The sequence below is a fragment of the Chiloscyllium plagiosum genome, unplaced genomic scaffold (genome assembly GCF_037043375.1).
Source record: "Chiloscyllium plagiosum isolate Xiang-an unplaced genomic scaffold, Cpla_swu_hap1 HiC_scaffold_25, whole genome shotgun sequence".
In the NCBI taxonomy this organism is placed as follows: Eukaryota; Metazoa; Chordata; class Chondrichthyes; order Orectolobiformes; family Hemiscylliidae; genus Chiloscyllium; species Chiloscyllium plagiosum.
The window spans coordinates 35,417,334-35,439,141 of record NW_028270163.1 but is presented as its reverse complement, the minus strand read 5'-3'; the positions used below and the strand labels follow the sequence as shown (position 1 = coordinate 35,439,141).

The window sequence follows — 21,808 nt, the reverse complement described above, 5'->3', positions numbered from 1 at the left end:
ATTAGCTTCTTTCTCATCCTTCCAAACTCTAATGAATTCACACCCAGTCAAAGCAATCTGACCTCATATAATAGTCCTGCCCTCCCCAGTATCATAATAGTGAGTTTCTGCTGCACTTCCTCCATGTTAAGCATATCCTTTCTGAGGAATAATGTAGAGGTGCTGGTGTTTGTCTAGTGTGGACAAAGTCTAAAATCACTTGATATTGGGTTGTAGTTCAACAGGTTTATGTGAAACCGCAGGCTTAGAACATAGAACATAGAAAAGTACAGCACAGAACAGGCCCTCGGCCCACGATGTTGTATGGAGGATTATTCCTAATCTAAAATAAAATAACCTCACTTATGCACCCCTCAATTCACTGCTGTCCATGTGCATGTCCAATAGTTGCTTAAACGTCCCTAATGACTCTACTTCCACCACCACCGCTGATAATGCAATCCATGCATTCACAACTCTCTGTGTAAAGAACCTGCCCCTGACATCTTCTCTATACTTTACTCCTAATATCTTAAAACTATTACCCCTTGTGCCAGTCAGTCCTGCCCTGGGGAAAAGTCTCTGGCTATTGACTCTATCCATGCCTCTCATTATGTTGTATACTTCGATCAGTTCACCTCTCTTTCTCCTTCCCTCCAGAGAGAAAAGTCTGAGCTTAGTCAACCTCTCTTCATAAGTCAAGCCCTGCAGTCCAGGGAACATCCTGGTAAACCTTCTTTGCACCTTCTCCAAAGCCTCCGTGTCTTTCCTATAATAGGACAACCAGAACTGGACACAGTATTCCAAGTGTGGTCTCACCAGGGTCTTGTAGAGCTGCTGCAAAACCTCGTGGCTCTTAGACTCGATTACCCTGTTAATGGAAGCCAAAACACCATATGTTTTCTTCACAACCCTATCCACTTGGGTGGCAACTTTGAGGGATCTATACACTTGGAACACCAAGATCCCTCTGTTCTTCCACACTGCCAAAAATCCTGTCTTTAATCCTATATTCAGCATTCAAATTCAACCTTCCAAAATGCATCACTTCACATTTATCCAGGTTGAATTCCATCTGCCATTTCTCAGCCCAGCTCTGCATCCTATCTATGTTGCGCCGCAGCCTGCAATAGCCCTCTATACTATCAACGACACCTCCACCCTTTGTGTCATGAGCAAATTTACTAACCCACCCCACAACCTCCTCGTCCAAGTCATTTATAAAAACTACGAAGAGTAGAGGCTCAAGAGCAGAACCCTGCGGGACCCCACTCAACACTGTCCTCCAGGCGGAATACTTTCCATCTACAACCATTCTCTGCTTTCTGTCAATCAACCAATTCTGAATCCAGATAGCCGAATCTCCCTGTATCCCATACCTCCTGACTTTATCAATGAGCCTACCAAATGCCTGCTGATATCCATATACACCACATCCCCTGCTTGACCTTCATCAACCTGTCTTATCACCTCCTCAAAGATTTGAGAAGCATGACCTGCCCCTCACAAAGTCATACTGACTGCCTTTAATCATGCTATGATTTTCCAAATAGTCATAAATCCTATCCCTCAGAATTCTTTCCAAAACCTTGCTGACCACAGACGTAAGACTGACTGGTCTGTAATTGCCAGGAATTTCCCTATTTCCCTTCTTGAAGAGAGGAACAACATTTGCCTCCCTCCAATCCTTCGGTACGACTCCCATGGAGACTAAGGAAGCAAAGATCTTCGTCACCGGCTTAGGCAACCTCCTTTTTCGCTTCCCGGAGCAACCTCGGATAAATCTGGTCTGGCCCTGGAGACTTATCCATCTTAGTGTTTACCAAAATTTCTAGCACATCAACTTCATCAATCTTGATCTGTTCAAGCCTGTTTCCCAGCTCCTCAAAGTTCTCATTCACAACAAGGTCCCTTTCCTTAGTGAAAACCGTTGCAAAAAACTCATTTAGTGCTTTCCTTATCTGCTCAGACTCCATGCACAAGTTCCCTATGCTATCCTTGATCGGTCCTACCTTCTCCCTGATCATTCTCTTATTCCTCACATATGAGTAAAATGCCTTTGGGTTCTCCCTAATGCTTCCTGCCAAGCCTTTATCATGCCCCGTCCTGGCTCTGCTGAGTCCATATCTGAGGTCCTTTCTAGTAAGCCTATAATCCTCTAAAGCTTGCTAGATCCTTGCTCCCTCTACCTTATGTAAGCTGCCTTCTTCCTTTTGACAAGAAGCTCTTCTGTTCTTGTCATCCAAGGCTCCTTAATCTTACCCCTTCTTGCTTTTGGAGCCCCTGTTCCTTCCCTAGGAAGCTAGCTGGTGTCTTATGATTTTTGACTTTCTTAGGTAGGCAGACCAAAATTGCATGCAATACTCCAAGCGTCGTCTAACCAAGGCCCTGCCTAACTGCAGTGAGACATCCCTACCTTTGACCTATCTTGTCATAAAGGCTAACAAGCCATTGGCCTTCTCAATTACTTGCTGCACCTAACTGTTTACTTTCATTAACTCATGTACACGGACACTCAAATCCCTTTGTAGATCCACATTTTTGTTTTTCACACTGAAGTGTATAACTTCAGATTTGAGCATCTGCCTTATGTTTGCTCACTCATTCAACCTGTCAAAATCACCTTGAAGCCTCCCAGCAATCACTTCATGAATCACAATTCTGTCCATTTTTTAATTTTCTCATAAGGTATGATATTTAGACAAGATAAATGGCGAGGCAAAAGTATTGAAATTCAGTAATGTTTGCATTCCAGCAACTTTTTAAATAAAGGAAATTTGAATTACAAAATAAGGAAGATTAACCGCTGTTGGGAGCTTATTTTGAGTACCAAGTGAGGTTTGATTTCTTCGAACTCTACAGTGAACATTCATAATGGAAACTTTTAACTCATGATAAAATGCAGCTGGCATCAAGCCATTATTCAGATAGTGGAATACATACAGCGTAAAAAATCAATACTGCATCACTGACCAAACACATGTCTCTGGCTTGACCTCTTTCAAAGACAGTGAACAGCAATCAACTGAGTCTACACAAGACATCGGTGATGTAGCCACTTGTTTTATAACTAGGAGATGGAGGATGAGTCCCAAACCTGGGAGCACAGCTCCCAGATCTTCCAGTCTCCAGATTGTAAAACCAGTCTCTGACAATCTCAACCAGAGATGTACTAATATCAGACCCCTGGAAACCTAGACACCAAAACCCGACTCAATAAAATAACTGCAACTAGTCTTTAAAGAAGCTACCTTTACATATGATAAATGTTGAAGTTGTCACAGAAAATTCTTTAGTGGAAAGTAATTAGCTAAAACCCGCATTTTAGCATTGTATATTTATTTATGAGTTATTTGTGGATAAATACTAAATAAATATACTTTAACTGCAGCTGTTGGAAACTAATTTCTCCTGCTTCAAATTATAAACAAATTTGTCATCAAAATGTTTCCTAGCAGCTTCAATTCTGTCCTTCAGCCCATCAAATTGATCCTGACAGTGTTTAGTGCCAGCCTTTAACAAACCTAATTAGTGAGCATTGGTAAAATCCAATCTTTGAAAAAAATGATACCTATAATTGAAATGCTGTCAGGTTAAAGTACTGGAAGTTGGCACAATGTTCTAGATCATTCAGCAAGGATATTACATCATAAACTGATATAGCACTGATTTAGGATTGTGCTGAGATTAAGAACAGAACAACTGAATTATCCTACTCTAGAGATTGAAGTATTTTCATTAACTGTGATGAAAAGTTCATAAGAAACTCTAAGCAACATTTTATGACCTATGCAGGAATAAAAGGATGGTAAAAGTTGTTTGAAGTTTTTGAATCAGTGGTTCTACCTACCAAATTGATAGCAATCTCAATGCAAGCAGAAAATGCAGAGTTCGACTGTAATCAGGGAAAATAGAGCTCTGTGACTTTTCACTGACATCCAACTGATGGTAAAACATTTACTGCTGCATAACATCTTACAGAAAGTTTTTTTTAAGCAGTGGAAATGTAAAGGTGGTCCAGCAGGCCAGCTTGACTCTTGTAAAATCTCTTGTAAAAGATGATTGGCTACTCACAAATTTGAGTTTGCATTGCTGACACAGTGACTGAAACTTCAGATCCTTGGAACCAGGTGCTGAGGTGACAGAAGGCATGGAATTTGTGAAAACCTAGTTCAGACTGCCCCAGCATTTTCTTGCCCTTGTGAAGTTTTGCTGGAGTGACATTGAGACCTTTAAGAAAACCTGCAAGTACCAATTAAGGTGGTTGAGGAGATGATTAACCTGGATATTCCTGTGATATCTCTATTGTCTGGAGTCAGTTGGAACCCCTGTATGACATACCAGTTCAAAGGAATTAGTAACAGTGGCAGAACCTGGTGAATGCAACATAACATTAAATCACAATAATAAGAAATCTGCAATTCAGCAGAATATTGGACACTTCACTGCCATAGGAACTTGTTGTGACTTAAAGGATACATTAAGACTCTTTACCCCTCACCTTCTTTGGTCGTAATAATGCCACCTGTACTCCAGTGACTCATGACTGGCCCAGCCACTGTCTTGGAAATGTTTCTAATACTTATATGTTTGAAGTGAAGTAAATTCTCACCAGTGAAACCCCCACATCCTTTAATATGATTGTAGTTTAACTGTTCATTTTGATTTTTTATGATGTAATGCCCACATTAAAGAAACAATAGAGTTGGAATATAACAGCACAAAGAATAAAGTCTCTGTTGCACTTATCTTTTACATTGAAGGTGAACTAAATAAGCCCATTAAGGCTCTAGTTATAGTGCAGATTGACATTTAACTGAAACCTTCTGAAAGAGGACATCAGCAATGCATCACCAGAGAGCATAAAGCTCCCTCTCCTCAGGCATTTGTGAGCTATTTAAAACAACACAATAAATCAAAGATTGGTTACAATGAGGTTTCATTTTTAAAGGGTGGCAGTACATGGAGCCATGAATAGTATCAATTTATTCAAAGTGAGATTCTCCACATGTTGTTGGCTTGGATTGCCAGCTGGCAATCTGGGTGAGTTGGATAGAGGACACAAAGGAAAAATTCTAAAACTGGGCAGTGTGCCATGGTTTGATCAAGTCATTAGAAGGAAGAGAGTACTGCATGCTGGCAATGGTTCAGCAACTATGCGCATACAGACTGAAATACTTCAACATTTTTAAAAAGAGCATCAATACTAAAAGAAGACCAAACTTCCACATTGTCTGCAATTGATTACTTTTGTTTTTAACTTTTAGATACCTGATTCCATCATTGGATCGATCCCATGCTGGCTTCTACCGTTGCATAGTGAGGAATCGGCTCGGAGCACTGATGCAGAGAAGGACAGAAGTCCAGGTGGCATGTAAGTTGGCTCAGAATACGAATGTGCCAGTGGGACAGCTGCTGAATGTGTTCTTAATAGATAATGTGACATTAGCAGATAAAAAGTTCAATTCACATGCATAATCAACTTATCCAAGTTCAACTTTATTACTGCTGGGAAACGAGGAGTGATGGTGACTGAGTAAACTCACTGCTGAAACTGTAAGCTGGTAAAATGAAAGAACAACTTTGCATTTAGCCATTCTGCAGAAATCTAACTCCCAAAAAATGACTAAGTGCAGAATGAACAATGAAAGGGTAATCACTGTTTTGGGAGTTCTTTTACATTTTCATCCAAGGCTTTAACAGATCGAGTGTTTTTCTGCTGTTCATCAGAAGTTTATAATTAGAATCCTCCTGCCCTGAATTTCACTTTCTGCACATATGGCTTGCTTTCTTGTCTCACACTGGAAAATCTTAAGAGAATTTCTATTCCCAAGACTCCCCATTTTACAGCAACCCAAAAGCAAAATTGGGTTAACTAACAAATAAAAGCTGTTGCGGAAACATAGCAGATATGAAAAGCATTTAGAAGATGTTGCAGCAGCTGAAGAGCTCAGTTAAGTTGCTTGTGATACAAACTGATGACATTCACTTTGTATTGTGAATTCCTGTCAATCACAGATGCAGAACTAGACAACAGAAAAGAAATGTCAGCACAACTTGAAAACAGTGTACATACTGGTATTTAATATTCACAGTCTCAACTTGAAAACTGTCAGTGTTATCCAGTCTTAACGTTTTTCACTGTTATTTTGTAGCACAAACCCAATAGATTTCGAATTTAAGTACAAATGGCATTCCAAAATCTGAAGCCACCTGATCCATTGGGAAAACACAACTCAGACGGGTGGAAATCTCTGGAATGTGTGATTCCAGCTGACTTCCACCCTGCTGCACATCGCCAGATATTTTCCTGATCAACCTGCTCAGAGATATTAGGACATTCCCATGGAGCAGGTGGGTCTTAAACCTGGCTGGGTACGGTCATTACCACTGCACCATGAGCTCTCTGCAAGTGGCTGGATCCTATTGAATTGACCAAGAGACCCTGGAATGTAACAGTGTTCCCTCAGCACTGCCATCCTCCCCAGGGATGTGAGGAAAATAAATGACTGGAAATAGTGAATCTCCAAAAGTAACAACGACCTTGAAAGTCCTTTTCAACTTATTAAAAAAAATTACATTTTATTTATTTAAGTCAATGTTTTAGAAGGATATTTTCAAAAGTATCCTTACACTTTCCTGATTATGCCTGGTAGCTTTAACTTCTCCCTGTAGCTGAGAGAATGACAGCTGGAACTGCTATTGTTGCTTTAAATGAATCTTTTCATTTATCTCCCTGTCTTATAGTTACCTCATTGACAAAAACAAGAAATGATAGAATTAAAATGATTTGATCCACTTTTGGAAAATAAATGCCAACATGCAGTGAAAAAAATATAGCCATTGTTTCTTCAACTTCTCTTCAATTGTTTAAAATAAACTAAACATCTGTATCCCCAGAGCTGGTAACATGGAAAGCTTTTCATTTCTCCCTAACATCTGTTTTAATGGTAATAATTTAGTGGCACAGTGTGTAGCCTATCCATGACCCATGTACCTGGAAATCCTCATCTGGGAACTTTCAACACAAGAGGTAGCATCTAAGATGATAATAGTGATATTATTGAAGTGAGGTTTATTGTAAGGAAACAGATACCTAAGGTACTTAATTGTTGCAGCGATCTCCAGGGGGACAGCAGAAATGTATATATATTACACACACAAACACACAGAAAAAAGCATGTCTGAAAAAATGATAAAAAGTAACTCAATGAACATGCCTGACAACCAAACCGTGGAACACTTGTCAACTGAGAGACAAGTACCACACAATTTCCTTTTATGCTCTTCATTTCCCAGAATGATAATTCTACTTAATCACTTCTGTGCTCACCTCCCAATAAAAGGACTTCATCGGAAATAGATCCTGTGTACTCATATGGTAGGGAAGGGCCTCTATTTTCAAACAGTAAGTCATCATAGATGTTGTGCAGAATGTAAATTTAGTTTGCTGATGTTTCCACCAGAAAATTAAAATCTGACACATCAACATATTAGCCATGTTAGAACAAAACGACTTTTTGCTATCTCAGTAATGAGGATCTTCCATCTGTTTCCACCTCTGCATGACTAAATATGCTGTAGCACCACATCATATTCTTACTACATGAAGATCAAAATGGATTTTTCCCAATCAGAATAATCATCCTATGTAAATAGTAAAAACAAGCTTGAATTTACAGCTATATTGGATGAAGAAAAACCTGTGTTCTGCGCTTATGTGTTGTACCAAGAGACAGTACAAATGCTTACAGCCAGACTGCATGTTGGAGTGGGGAGAAGGGAAAAGGGGAAGTTACACTGCTGCTTAATTACCTAGGTAATGAGTATATAATCAGGCAGCAGCATTAATGAATAACGATAATGTGAAAATCACAGAAGATTTTGTACATTGTTTTAATTAGCTTAATTAACCACAGTCTATTTGGGCACAGCAGAAGTGTGCGTATTCATATTAAGCTCCAGGACTATAGATAGACCAACCTTTAAAGGCATAAGTCTTTTATTAGATTCATTTTTGTCATAGATTTAGAACAAATGAAAATATCTATTTTGCCCACAATATTTAGAGCAATTAACCCATCCAATATTGAAACTCCAATTTCTCAAATAAATGCTCGACACTTGGCTCAATTTTCGAAGACATTGATTTGATTGTTCTGCTTTTTTAAGAATACTATACACTTGCACATGCTGAAGATTGCTTTAACTCTTACCCACCTCTTGCACACACTGACATCTTTACATGCGTCCCTGAGTCTTGCTGTGAACCTTTGGCGATGTCAGCTGAGTGAGTGGAAATTCCATGTGTCATTCTCAATTGAAAGAGCTTCCAAAACTCATCGTCACAAAGAAGAATGGTTCTTCATATGCTTCTGTTCAACACACGTCCAAAATATTTTACCAAGATTCATGATTTGGATTTTTTTTGATTGATTTTTCCACTGCTATGATGTGATCATACCGTGAGTATCTCCTTGTGGCAAAATGAGCAAGAGTGTGATGAATTTAGTGAGTTCACCTTGCCTTCAGTTATTGTTGTGTCAGACCAATCATCTGAGTTTCTAACTTAATGTGAAAAACAGTCTGTTTTAAAATGTATAATGGGAGAAAGTGAGGACTGCAGATGCTGGAGACCAGAGCTGAAAATGTGTTGCTGGAAAAGTGTAGCAGGTCAGGCAGCATCCAAGGAGCAGGAGAATCGACGTATCGGGCATGAGCCCTTCTTCAGGAATGAGGAGAGTGTGCCAAGCAGGCTAAGATAAAAGGTAGGGAGGAGGGACTTGGGGGAGGGGAGTTGGAAATGTGATAGGTGGAAGGAGGTCAAGGTGAGGGTGATAAGGTGAGGGTGATAGGCCAGAGTAGGGGTGGGGGCGGAGAGGTCAGGAAGAAGATTGCAGGTTAGGAAGGTGGTGCTGAGTTCGAGGGTTGGGACTGAGACAAGGTGGGGGGAGGGGAAATGAGGAAACTGAAGAAATCTGAGTTCATCCCTTGTGGTTGGAGGGTTCCTAGGTGGAAGATGAGGTGCTCTTCCTCCAGCCGTCATGTTGCTATGGTCTGGCAATGGAGGAGTCCAAGGACCTGCATGTCCTTGGTGGAGTAGGAGGGGGAGTTGAAGTGTTGAGCCACGGGGTGGTTGGGTTGGTTGGTTGGTGCATGTGTCCCAGAGGTGTTCTCTGAAACGTTCCGCAAGTAGGCGGCCTGTCTCCCCAATATAGAGGAGGCCACATCGGGTGCAGCGGATGCAGTAAATGATATGTGTGGAGGTGCAGGTGAGTTTGTGGCGGATATGGAAGGATCCCTTGAGGCCTTGGAGGGAAGTAAGCGGGGAGGTGTGGGTGCACGTTTTGCATTTCTTGTGGTTGCAGGGGAAGGTGCCGGGAGTAGACGTTGGGTTGGTGGGGGATGTGGACCTGACAAGGGAGTCACGGAGGTAGTGGTCTTTTCGGAATGCTGATAGGGGAGGGGAGGGAAATATATCCCTGGTGGTGGGGTCCGTTTGGAGGTGGCGGAAATGACGACGGATGATATGCTGTATATGGAGGTTGGTGGGATGGTAGGTGAGGACCAGTGGGGTTCTGTCTTGGTGGCAATTGGAGGGGCGGGGCTCAAGGGCGGAGGAGTGGGAAGTGGAGGAGATGCGGTGGAGAGCATCGTCGACCACGTCTGGGGGGAAATTGCGGTCTTTGAAGAAGGAGGCCATCTGGGTTGTTCAGTGTTGGAACTGGTCCTCCTGGGAGCAGATGTGGCGGAGACGGAGGAATTGGGATTATGGGATGGCGTTTTTACAGGGGGCAGGGTGGGAGGAGGTGTAGTCTAGGTAGCTGTGGGAGTCGGTCGGTTTGTAGTAAATGTCCATGTTGATTCGGTCGTCCGAGATAGAAATGGAGAGGTCTAGGAAAGGGAGGGAGGAGTCTGAAATGGTCCAGGTAAATTTGAGGTTGGGGTGGAAGGTGTTGGTAAAGTGGATGAACTGTTCAACCTCCTTGTGGGAGCACGAGGCTGCGCCGATACAGTCATCGATGTAGCGGGGGAAAAGGTGGGGGGTAGTGCCAGTGTAGCTGCGGAAGATGGACTGTTCCACATATCCTACGAAGAGGCAGGCATAGCTGGGGCCTATGCGGGTGCCCATGGCTACTCCTTTGGTTTGGAGGAAGTGGGGGGATTGGAAGAGAAGTTGTTCAGAGTGAGGACCAGTTCAGTCAGTCGAAGGAGGGTGTCAGTGGAAGGGTACTGGTTGGTACGTCGGGAAAGGAAGAAGCAGAGGGCTTTGAGTCCTTCATGATGGGGGATGGAGGTGTACAGGGACTGGGTGTCCATGGTGAAGATAAGGCGTTGGGGACCGGAGAAGCGAAAATCATGAAGGAGGTGGAGGGCATGGGTGGTTTCCCAAACGTAGGTGGGGAGTTCTTGGACTAAGGGGGACAGGACCGTGTCCTGTATAATGCCTGCATAATGTACAATGCCAAGCTGTCAGTGAGCTTTTTAGAAAACATGTTGTTGTGATAATTAAGTAGGTTTACAGATATCCGAAGGCCACATTTTCCTCAACTGATCTTGTAGAGGCCCAATTTAAAATTTGAGTCACAGAGACTGTTTTCTATGTAAAACTGCATTTTACTGATAATTGTTGTTTTGCACAAGAGTACATCGGATAAGGTCTCAGTAAGCTTATGCAAAAATGCTGTCACCAGGTAACCCAGAATGATTGCTCAAACAGCTTATGTTCAATGGAAGTAATGTTTTGTAGCATTGTGCAACTTTGACCCTCAGGGGTTTCATACGTGTTTTGATTATGGACTTAAATAACAACAGAAAATGTCAAATACCTCATTTTCGTACAACTGCAACTGTCAGTTATATTGAAGAAACATCTTTTTCTATGTTATGTCTTTATTTCAAGAATGCAAGTTTAAAGTGAAGTATTTTTCCTCCTTCTTCATTTTATGATGTCTGATTTACTTTACCACCCATGATCTCAAAGTTTGAATGGCATTGTTGAACTCATTTCTATCCAAATCTGAAACTTCAGCGAATGCATTAACGGATGTAATTTGCTTCCTCCCTTGCGACAATACAACTGATATTCGTGTTACCAACAGAGCTGCAGTATTCCTCTAGGTAGATTTCAAGTCATAGACTTAATGATGAAAATAACTGGCAGGCATCAAAATCAATGCCCTAATGCTGTTTCCTGTTACAACACTGAAGGAGATTAACCTTCCAGTTGAATTCTATAGTTAATAGACATGTTGTGTAAAACCACTACAGATAGTAATGCACAAAGCCAGACAGATAGGTAGTTTTTCAGACATAATTTAAAATAATGAAATTTGAATTTCCAACTCAGTAAGGAAATAAATACTTGTAATAATCTCTCTTGATCCCCCATGTGACTTTTTGGAACAGTGTCATCCTGATCATCTGTACTGCAGTAATCCATTTACTGAGGATCTTGTTTCTAAAGCATCTTGAATACCTTGAGATCAGTGACTGGTCGATTCTGAATGTACAGCATGAAATTGACAAACAGATTGTTGGGAAAGAAATATGGCTATTTGAAACTTGGAATTAAGGAGAAGCAGTGTTGTTACATTTAATATATTGTCTGGCAGGTTGGATATCATAGAATATTGCGGATGTGCTTTGCAGTCCAAATGATGACAGCTGCAGATTCCCTTGTATGAACCAAGCAACATACATCACTATAACGGAAGATATGCTTCAAAGTCAATGAGATGAATTAGCAACTGTGGAACATGTTCACAATTGTTGAATTTTTATGTTCCTATCTTTCAATTTTAAGTCCTTTCAGAAATGAGTAGGGTCACTGTTCAAAGACGAAAATAATTTATTGTTTGTTTTATATTCTGGGACAAGATATTTGCGTTTTAGAGAATGGAAAATTTCCTCAACTTAGATATTCACTGACAGCTTCATGGAGTCTATGATCAGGATCAGAAGTGATTAGATGGAGAACAGGGTTCCCTATAGTGTGACCCAGGAGTGCTCCAAACTCAGATGGACAAGTGCTTACTGCAGCACAGTGAAATCTTCACTTCGTACAAGTTACCCTTTTGGCCTTGCAGAGTGAAATCAACAATTTTCAAAATGCTTACAGCATAGAAACAGGCTGCTTGACACAACAGGTCTATACTGGAGTTTATGCTCTGCATGAACTTCTCCCACCTTGCTTCATCTCATCTAATCAAGAATTTAGGAAATTCATTCCAAAGGGAAAGCCAGTTTTGCCACAAGGCAAGGTTCTGAAAACAGCAGTGTGGTGCTGGTTGGATAACTGATGTTTGTGACGTTGTTTAAGGGATAAATGTGGGTCATGGCACTGCGGATAATCCCTGTACTCTTCTTCAAAGTATGATTTGGAGATGCTGGGTGTTGGACTGGGGTGTACAAAGTTAAAAATCACACAACACTAGGTTATAGTCCAACAGGTTTAATTGGAAGCACACTAGCTTTCGGAGCGACGCTCCTTCATCAGGTGGTTGTCAGCCACCTGATGAAGGAGCAGCGCTCTGAAAGTTAGTGTGCATCCAATTAACCCTGTTGGACTATAATCGAGTGTTGTGTGATTTTTAACTTCTTCAAAGTAGTGCTGTGGAACCTATATGTTTACCGGAGAGGGCAGATGCTGCCTCATTTTAGTATTTTCTTCTTGAAAATAGCAACGGCGACACTTCAGCATTCCTCCAGTACTGCACTGACTTGTCAAGGTGGACCTTTGTGCTCAGGTTTTGGGTGGGACTGGATCAGACACACTGACTAACAGCTTCTTTATACTGGGAGCCCATGTCCATTTGAAACAAATGCTCAGGCTGCTCACCATCACCTCATGGATGTCTCTGAGAACCAGCAAACAGAAAATTACACATTATCCTGTCCTTCTTCACTGCATTTGAAATCAAACATTAAAACTGAAAGATCATTTGATAATCTACGGAACCAATCAGTTGTGGCTTTCGTTCATCACAAACACCCAAATCGGGAAATATTAACTTATCCAGTACAATTATGTAATGTGAAAAGTACTAATACCCATGAAACAATGAAGTTTATATACAAGTCCACATATCATATATTTCCTGATATCACTAACCCATGATGAGTAGCTGTCAATGAAAGGCCAGGAACATAACCATAGAGACAAAATACATAATTGAAAGAGGATAATTGTCATTTCAGAGTACGTTTTGCTAAATTCTAAATATAAGGTTGCTGCCTTACATGCTATTTTAGCTGCAAGGTACATGAATGATCAATATCAAGGAAATGTGGAGGAGGAACTTTGTCATGAGCATGTTAAAAACAAAAAACGGTCTAATATCACAAAGTGATCTGGCTGGTGAAAAAAAATCACTAATACTCTCAAAAATTCCTAATTATTGTGGCCATCATGACAATTTTCAAAGTAACGACCTCTGTGCTGTTAAAGGTGCCATGTTTCTGTGATAGTGTCATCAGTGTCTGAGATACATTTCCAGATTTCAGTGAACATAAACATTTTTACACTGTCTTGCCCATGTAATATCATCCAGACAAAGATGGTGGCTGCTCTGCTTTTTATTCTCCCATCAATGGCATTCCAAAACCAATTATCATGAAATACAAGCACAGTAGAATAGCTTCCCTTTACTTTTCTCCTCAGCTCTAACTGAAATATTCTTGACCACTGCTTTACACCTGGGATCACCAATTCAATATCAACAATTAAAATCAAAAAGTGTTGTGAATGCAGGAGATCTGAAATAAAAACAGAAAGTGTTGCTTCCAAGAAAGAGGGTCACATTGGACTTGAAACGTGAGGCATGTCAAAACACTCTGTGACTCAAAAATCGCGGCACATACGCACTTGTTTTCTCACTTTAATTGCTGCACAGAAATTTCTGAACGGTTGTTGTTCTTGATGTTGTAACTAAAAAAAGCCAAGGTTTCCCAATTTGCAGCGAGTTTCATAAAATGTACAGCACAGATGTCAACATCTGAACAAAACTGTTTATAATACTGTTTTCTGTTTATTAGATATGGCAAACTTTGAGAGTGGTGAAAAACATCTCAGTGTCTCCCAGGGAAATGCTGCAGTTGTCAGGGCACCAAGAATTTCTACCTTTCCCCGTCCCCAAGTCACATGGTTCAGAGATGGCCGAAAAATCTCACCCAACAGTCGCATGTAAGTTTGAATATAATGATCTTTAGGTTGGATTTTTTAAACATTAAAGCTGCATTAGTGTTTTGTTAACTAATACCATTGCATTTATTCAATGTAATTTTAATCCTTTGGTTGTCATGGTGTTTTAATTTGAACACACTCAAAATCTGTTCACTTATACAGAGTTCAAATTAAGCCCTCTATCTTCTTCTGTTTGAACACTGAATACTGGTTGCATTATCAGGACATTTTTGAGCCTTCCAGAATGAGAGAGTTGAATAGTATTCAGTTAAGTGTAATCAGTAACCCAGCTTCATTTCTAATTGTTTATGTTAATTCAACTCCCTCACATAGTCAAGACAAGTGAAAGCATGTTAATGATAATTCTTGGTAATTGTGTGGCTTTTAAAATCAGTACTAATGGTGAAACACTTTTTAGTTGTAACTTAATTACTTTAAAACAGCTGCTCTTTCCACCAATCCAGGGAGGGAAAAAGAATAGAAAATGGCAACCGAATATAAAATTATTTTTGGGTAACTACAGCACAGTAAATCCAAATCATTTGTCTTGATTATTTAACAGAAAAGCATTGTATAACACCATATATGTTTTTGGCATCTGTAATGGAAAATATGGATTAATTGAAACTCATAAAAATGCATGCTAGTATAACAAGTGTTGTTTACAATCCCTCTAAGGAGATGGGAGTGAAGAATGGTACTATCTCTTCCTCCCTAACACATTGCGTGCAAGCACTGCAAAACTATTTCTTTATATATCGAGTCATACATTTGTACCTTGCCCCTTCATTATCATCAATTCCCCTGCCAAACACTTTCCAGAAAATCATGAGTAGAATTCCAAATAGCTGTTGCTCATAGTTTTCCATGACAGACCTGCTTCATTTATTCCTGATGTATGTTGAACATTCAAACTTTGTTTTCTCTCTCAGTTGTGCATTTGTGTTGTGTTGACTGTTAGGGATCTTTATTTGAGCTGCTACTACATTTACTGTGGATGTCCTGTTTTATTGAGTTTTCCTTTCAATATTCTGACATTCATATTTATATTACTTCTTGCAGTCATATCTGTGCAGAATATGAAGTAGCACAGATTTTTATACCACAGGCGTTTCGTTATGCCAAAGTATTTGATTTCAAAATAGGTCTGTATTTTAATCGTATAAAATGTATAATTAATATATTTGTATATACAAGTATTTGAACAGAGCATTTGTACTCTACTGTTCAGGTACATTCATCAGAGTAGAAAAGTGAGGAAACACATGGGTCATTTTATATAATTAGCCTTCTTCTGTTGTTTTCATTTTATCACCGGTTCTGCTGTGATTTTTATTTGCATATTTGTCAGGAATCAGGATGCATTGCTAGTCATTAAAATGAGAGAGCTCGGCTTTCACTTTCCTGGATTTGACACTGGATTGAGTTAAATCTGTACCCTGAGAACCACGAAAAGCCATTTCCTAGAGAGAATGGCACAGCAACTGAATAAAGTTAATGCTTCAGTTTCCTCAACACAACAATTTCCAATTATTTGTGCTTTTGAAGAAAATATCTGGCAGCATGTGATTGCTCCCAAATTTATATGGAAAGCTTAATTTACCCAAAACTTGGCTAAGTGTCAACTTCAGGCAGTTTAAATAAAGGTTTCTTTCAGTGAGCTGTAGCGGGTTTTCTCATGTAATTCTCCATTGCTCACCTCATTACCTATGTATCAGTCCCCCACAGTGCCGCTGTCACGTTATCGTGGGCTCAGCAGGGCTGCTGATCTCTTCCTGGCTTCCTGCTGATGATGCCATATTTAAATCCCAGCTGTACACCAGATCAATCACTACAACCACTACTCACAGTTCCAGTATGGGAAGGATTGCCCCCATGGTCAGGACACTCCTGGAATGCCAAGCTCCTCTCCTTCATAGGAACAGGAGCAGGTCATTCAGCCCATTAACCCATTCAATACAATCATGGCTGACTGTAGACTTCTGCACACCCCATTCCCATAACTCTTTACACCACTGATAATCAGAAATCTATCAATCGCTATCTTACTCAAACTCAAAAGACTAAGCTTCTATAGCCCTCTGTAATAGAGAATTTCAAAGGTCCCCACGCTCTGAGTAAAGAAGATTCTCTTCTTCTCCTAAGAGGTATCGAAGTGGAACCTAAATGGTTTCTGCCTTATTTTTGAAAAGTGACCTCTGGTTCTATTCTCCCCAACCACAGGAAACATTTTCTCTGTATCCACCTGTTTATCCCTTCAAGTATTTTTACAATGAGATCACCTCTCATTCTTAGGAAGTCTAGAGAACAGTGGGCCAGTTTGGCCAAACTCTGTTTGGAGGATAGTTTCGTCATCATGGGAAAAGAGCTGGTGAACCTTGTTGCACTGCCAATAATATCTTTTCTGAATAAAGAGGCCAAAACTTCACATGGTATTCCAAGTACTGGATAATCAGTTATATAATTTAACCAAGACTGCACTACTCTTGTATTCACATCCTCTTGCAATAAAGCCTAAGATTCCTGGCTGAAGCATTCAACCCTTTGGAAGTTCAAGGTAAATAGAATGATTCATTTGTAAATATGTATTCATTCTTCATCATTAGCTCTGTGATTGACTGTGAGATTAGCTGAAGGTAGAGAGGCTGCCATTCTGAACACCACACAGTGTTATAACCCAGTTTAAGGAATAGCTATTCATTCTGTAGTGCCCATGGAAGTTTACCATTATTGAATGAGGGAGCATCGGATGCTGGGAAAGCTTCAATCAGCTTGCCACCTTAACTTTTATTAAACAACAGGAAAAGTGAACAAAGAACAAATGGTAAGTTGCATTTGCAGTTGGTACAGTGGACTGTATTCTTCTGTGGTAGTCGACCAGATTCAGATGTATGCTGCATAAGCCAGTTGCCACATATATAGTAGAAGATTCTAAATGTGGTAGAAAGATTGAGAATTTGACTCCCCAGTGACACTCTCTCACTCCCATTATCTAATAAAGACAACTTTTCATATGGGATAATGGGGTACAGATTTTACAGTTCAAGGGTATGTGAGGTATGGAGCTCCTGGATCTTTTATAGGCTATAAGAGCTGGGAATAAGTTTTGGAAATATGGAATTTAGATGAAACCTTATAACTCACCAGACCTAAGTTCTGCTTCACAGTGATTAATAGGAGCAATTTATAATGTTCAATGACATGGTCAAGATTGCTTGTGACCAAGATTTATAATCAACATAGCTGGCCAATGTATCAGGTTCACTTGCAGGATTCTGTGATTACAGATGTTTTTTAAATCGGTACTGAGTGAGTGTTTGATTAATTCATTGCTTCTTGAAGAGTCTCACATCACTCACACATAGATCCCATTCCCTTATAGAGAAATAAATACTGATTCTGCCTAGTTGTGGTATGGCTGCAGCCACGTTTCATGTCAATTGTGTACTTGTGATTCAGATGAGAATTGAATGTGACACAGGTTGAGCTTCAAAAAGTGAGTTGCAGGCTTCACATGTCAATGTCAATGAAACCTTTCCCTCAGTACCTGGTGTCTTCCCACACTCTATCATCTCCCATCCTTAAATGGTGAGTTACCACTTCCTGCACTATTATTTTCCCTAAGCATCCATGCATATTGCCTCTAATCCTCACTATTGATTTCTCCAAACTCCTCACCACAGCAACAGACTTGATAACATTGCACAGAACTGACCATTACTCATCATCGTGACTGACTCGGAATAGCACCCCTGACTCAGGACTGACCAAATCTCTGAATGTTGGGGTCACACAGACAGGCAAGTTTCACTTTGAACATTTGATCTACATTTAGTTAACTAAGTAGGAGTGTCATGTTAATCATGATGTTTGTGGATACGTTAGGAAAATAGTTCATATAGAAATTTACTGTGGTTACAACACCCATTGACCTGTTTGGAAAATTTATGAATAGACACTTGGTGAGAAGGGAATCCAATTGAGGATTGATGCAGCCATCATCAAGGTCAAACGTACCGTTACAGTCATTCTCAATAACGAGTTGCATCAGGCACGGGAAAGCTGCTGGTAACCATGAGGCTAATATGCCAGTATCTGCAAGAGAATGGAAGGGTGTGAAAAATATGAGACAAAAAAAATCAACACAATCATTTAGCCAATAAAAGTCGAAGTGAAATGAGACCTGTAAATGCCAGAAACCTGAAGCAAAATCAGAAATTGCTGGAGAACTGCTTTTGTGAAGAAGTGTCACTCGACTTGAAAGATTAACTCTGCTTTACTAAGCAGTTAACTAAACATAATTTTTGTAAAAATGCTGTAAAAAGGGAGGGATTAGGGATGGAGGGAATACATTAATCCATGGAAAAGAAAGGTATAGAAGAATATGGGCCAAGTGCAGGGAAATGGGGTTAGTGTGGATGGACGTTTTGGTCAGCATGGACCAGTGTGGGCCGAAGGGCTTGTCTCTGTGCTGTATGACTCTATGACTCTATTTGTGTGAAACTACAAAGATCATATGAAACTCCATTTACATTTTACTACATCACTGCACTTCATTAACATTGCCAGTAATTTAATGGAAAAAGTCTCAGATAAGTTTTGACTAGAATTCAGTTTGTAATTTGAAAAGTGATGTTAACTGTGGCAGTGTCGTGAAAACAGAATTTTAATAAAGGCATGCAAATTCTGGGCATATTTAATTTTGGTTCAGTTAAACTAAGACCATGCAGTCTTATCAGAATTGCACTCTAGAGAAAAAAAAAGGTACAACATGACAAAAAGAATTTTACATTAAAATTATCAGGCTGTTGCAGACATCTGCCTTTGTTGAGCTGTCATTTTACCATGAAAAGAGTGAGACAAGCACTGTTGTCACATATCTCAGCAATTACATTCAGCCCAAATTATCCAATACTTTCTACAGTGCTGATTGCTTTGTTCAGCATTATAACCTTATTCAACTTTGTCCTGATTTGACCGTGGTGTTGTGTGTATGTGAGTGTGTGGTTATCACACTGGGAAATGGAAAATTCCATCCAGGGACAATATAAAATGCTCTGTTCAAGCCTGCCATAATTGAAACAGAATGCAGTGTACCACTAGTATCGACCGGTGAATGGGTCCAACCATAAAAGAACAGTCCACAGCAACAGTCTGATACTTTCTTTGCCCACACATTCATGCTTGGTGTCTTGACATCTATAATTTTCTGAATGAGATAGTTGTCCATTCTTTGAAGTTCCAGTTTATTGACAAGGGACACTGGCAAATCTTTATAAAGTGAGTGAATGTTTGTTAGAAAACATGAAACACTTCCTTTTTTAAAATTTATTCTCAAATGAACAGAGAAAATGTAGACAAAAGCAGGTTTGTCAGTGTTTAAGACTATATTAAGATATTAATGTGTCATCAATAACCGAATGATGGAGCAATCCAGATATACAGCATTTGTTTTCTGTTAGGGCTCAAAAAAAATGTTGGTTGAGAAGAGCAGCACCTCAGCAACCACAGTGTTCTGCTCCCATAGCTTGATTTACCTCACTTGACTGTTTTCTGTTACCACAGAATTGCAAATAGTAGAAACATTGGGCACAACACCATCAAATGTATATGCAGAGTCATACCGCATGGAAACAGACCCTTCAGTCTAATCAGTCCATGCTGAACATAGTCCCAAACTAAACTAGTCCCACCTGTCTGCTTCCGGCCCATATCCTCCAAACCTTTCCTGTTCATCTATTCAAATGTTTTTAAACGTTGTAATTGTACTCATATCCAGCACTTCCTCGGCAAGTTCATTCCACATGCAAACCACTCTCTGGAAAATATTTGCCTCTCATGCCTTTTTTAAAGTCTCTGTCCTCTCATCTTAAAAATGTGCCCCCTAGTCTTAAACCCCACCATTCCAGGGAAAAGACAACTACCATTAACTCTAACTATACCCCTCACTATTTTATAAACTTGTATCAGGTTGCCTCTCAACCACCTACACTCCCATGGAAAAAGTACCTATCCTACCTTTCTCTATAACTCAAACCTTCCATACCTGGCAGCATCCTGGTAAATCTATTCTGAACCCTCTCCAGCTTGATACTATCCTTCCTACAACTGGGCGACCATAACTGGACACAATATTCCAGAAGAGGCTCAATGTCCTGTCCAACCGCAATATGACTTGAAAATGTGTTGCTGGAAAAGCACAGGTCAGGCAGCATCCAAGGAGCAGGAGAATCGATGTTCCCTTCTTCAGGAAGACCAGAAACGTCGATTCTCCTGCTCCTTGGATGCTGCCTGACCTTCTGCACTTTTCCAGCAACACATTTTCAGCTCTGATCTCCAGCATCTGCAGTCCTCACTTTCTCCCGCAATATGACTTCCCAACTCCTATACTCAAAAGACTGAGCAATGAAGGCAAACATGCCAAATGCCTTTTTAACTACCCTGTCTATATGTGACGCAAACAGCAAAGAATCATGTACCTGCACCCCTGGGTCCCTCTGTTCCAATACACTGCCCAAGGCCTTACCATTAATTGTATAAGCCCTACCCTCATTTGATGTACCAAAATGCAATAACTCATACTTATCCAGATTGAACTGCATCTGCCATTTTTCAGCCCTTTCACCCATTTGATCAAGATCTGTCTGTAATCTTAGGCAACCTTCTTCACTGTCTACTATGCCATCAATTTTGGTGTTGCCTGCAAACGTACTAACCATTCCTTCTGCATTCTCATCCAAACCATTGATATAAAATGACAAACAAAAGAGGACCCCAGAACCGATCCCTGTGGGACACTGCTGTTTACAAGCCTCTAGTCCAAAGCAACCCCCCACCATTACTCTCAGTCTCCTGTTATTAAACCAATTACATCCAATTGGCAAGCTCATCCTGAATCCCATGTGGCCTAACTTTATTGATAAGTCTACCATGTAGAACCTTGTCAAAAGCCTTACTAAAATCTAAATGAACAACATCTACTGCACTGCCTTCAATGGTTTTTTGTTACTTCCTCAAAAAACTCAATCACGTTTGTGAGGCATGATTTTCCTTGCACAAAACCAGGCTGATGATCACTGATGCCTTTCTAAATGTCCATAAATCCTATCTTTTATAATCACCTCCAACAATTTATCCATAACCAAAGTCAGACTCACAGTTCTATTGTTCCCTGGTTTCTCCTTACAATCTTTCTTAAGCAAAGGTACAATATTAGCCACCTTTCAGTCATCAGGCACTTCACATAGATGGTGCAAATATTTCTGCAAGGGGTTTCTCACAATTTCCTCTCTTACTTCCCCAAAATCTTTTGGGATACATTTAAACAGGTCCTGGAGATTTATCTACCCAGTTTTCTTCAAGACCTCCCGAACTACTACTTCTGTAATGTGAGCTGTTTTTAAAACATGAAAGTTTATTTCTCTGCATTCCCTACAAATGATGTATAAATCATAGATCATATATAAGATGAGCAAGTTTTTATGATTGGTCTAAGTCGGTGCTTTGAGATTCTTTGATCATGTCAGAATTGTTTTCCTTTGGAACTAACAAATTGGTGATATTTAGAGCACAGCAAGGTCCAGTTGAGAAACTGACTGTACAAGAAAAAGCCAATTTCTTGCTACGAACCTGATAATAGAAAAA

General features: G+C 40.1%; 1 protein-coding gene across 6 annotated transcripts in view; it reads left to right on the top strand.

The window, feature by feature from the left end:
- The window catches only part of sdk2b (sidekick cell adhesion molecule 2b), a 1,001,963-nt gene that overhangs the window by 579,884 nt on the left and 400,271 nt on the right, over positions 1-21,808 (top strand). For all 6 annotated transcript variants that reach the window (XM_088000610.1, XM_088000613.1, XM_088000611.1 and 3 more), the window contains exons 3-4: positions 5,247-5,353; positions 14,017-14,164. In XM_088000610.1, the coding sequence (XP_087856736.1) occupies positions 5,247-5,353; positions 14,017-14,164 (255 nt within the window). The remainder of the gene's footprint in view (positions 1-5,246; positions 5,354-14,016; positions 14,165-21,808) is intronic.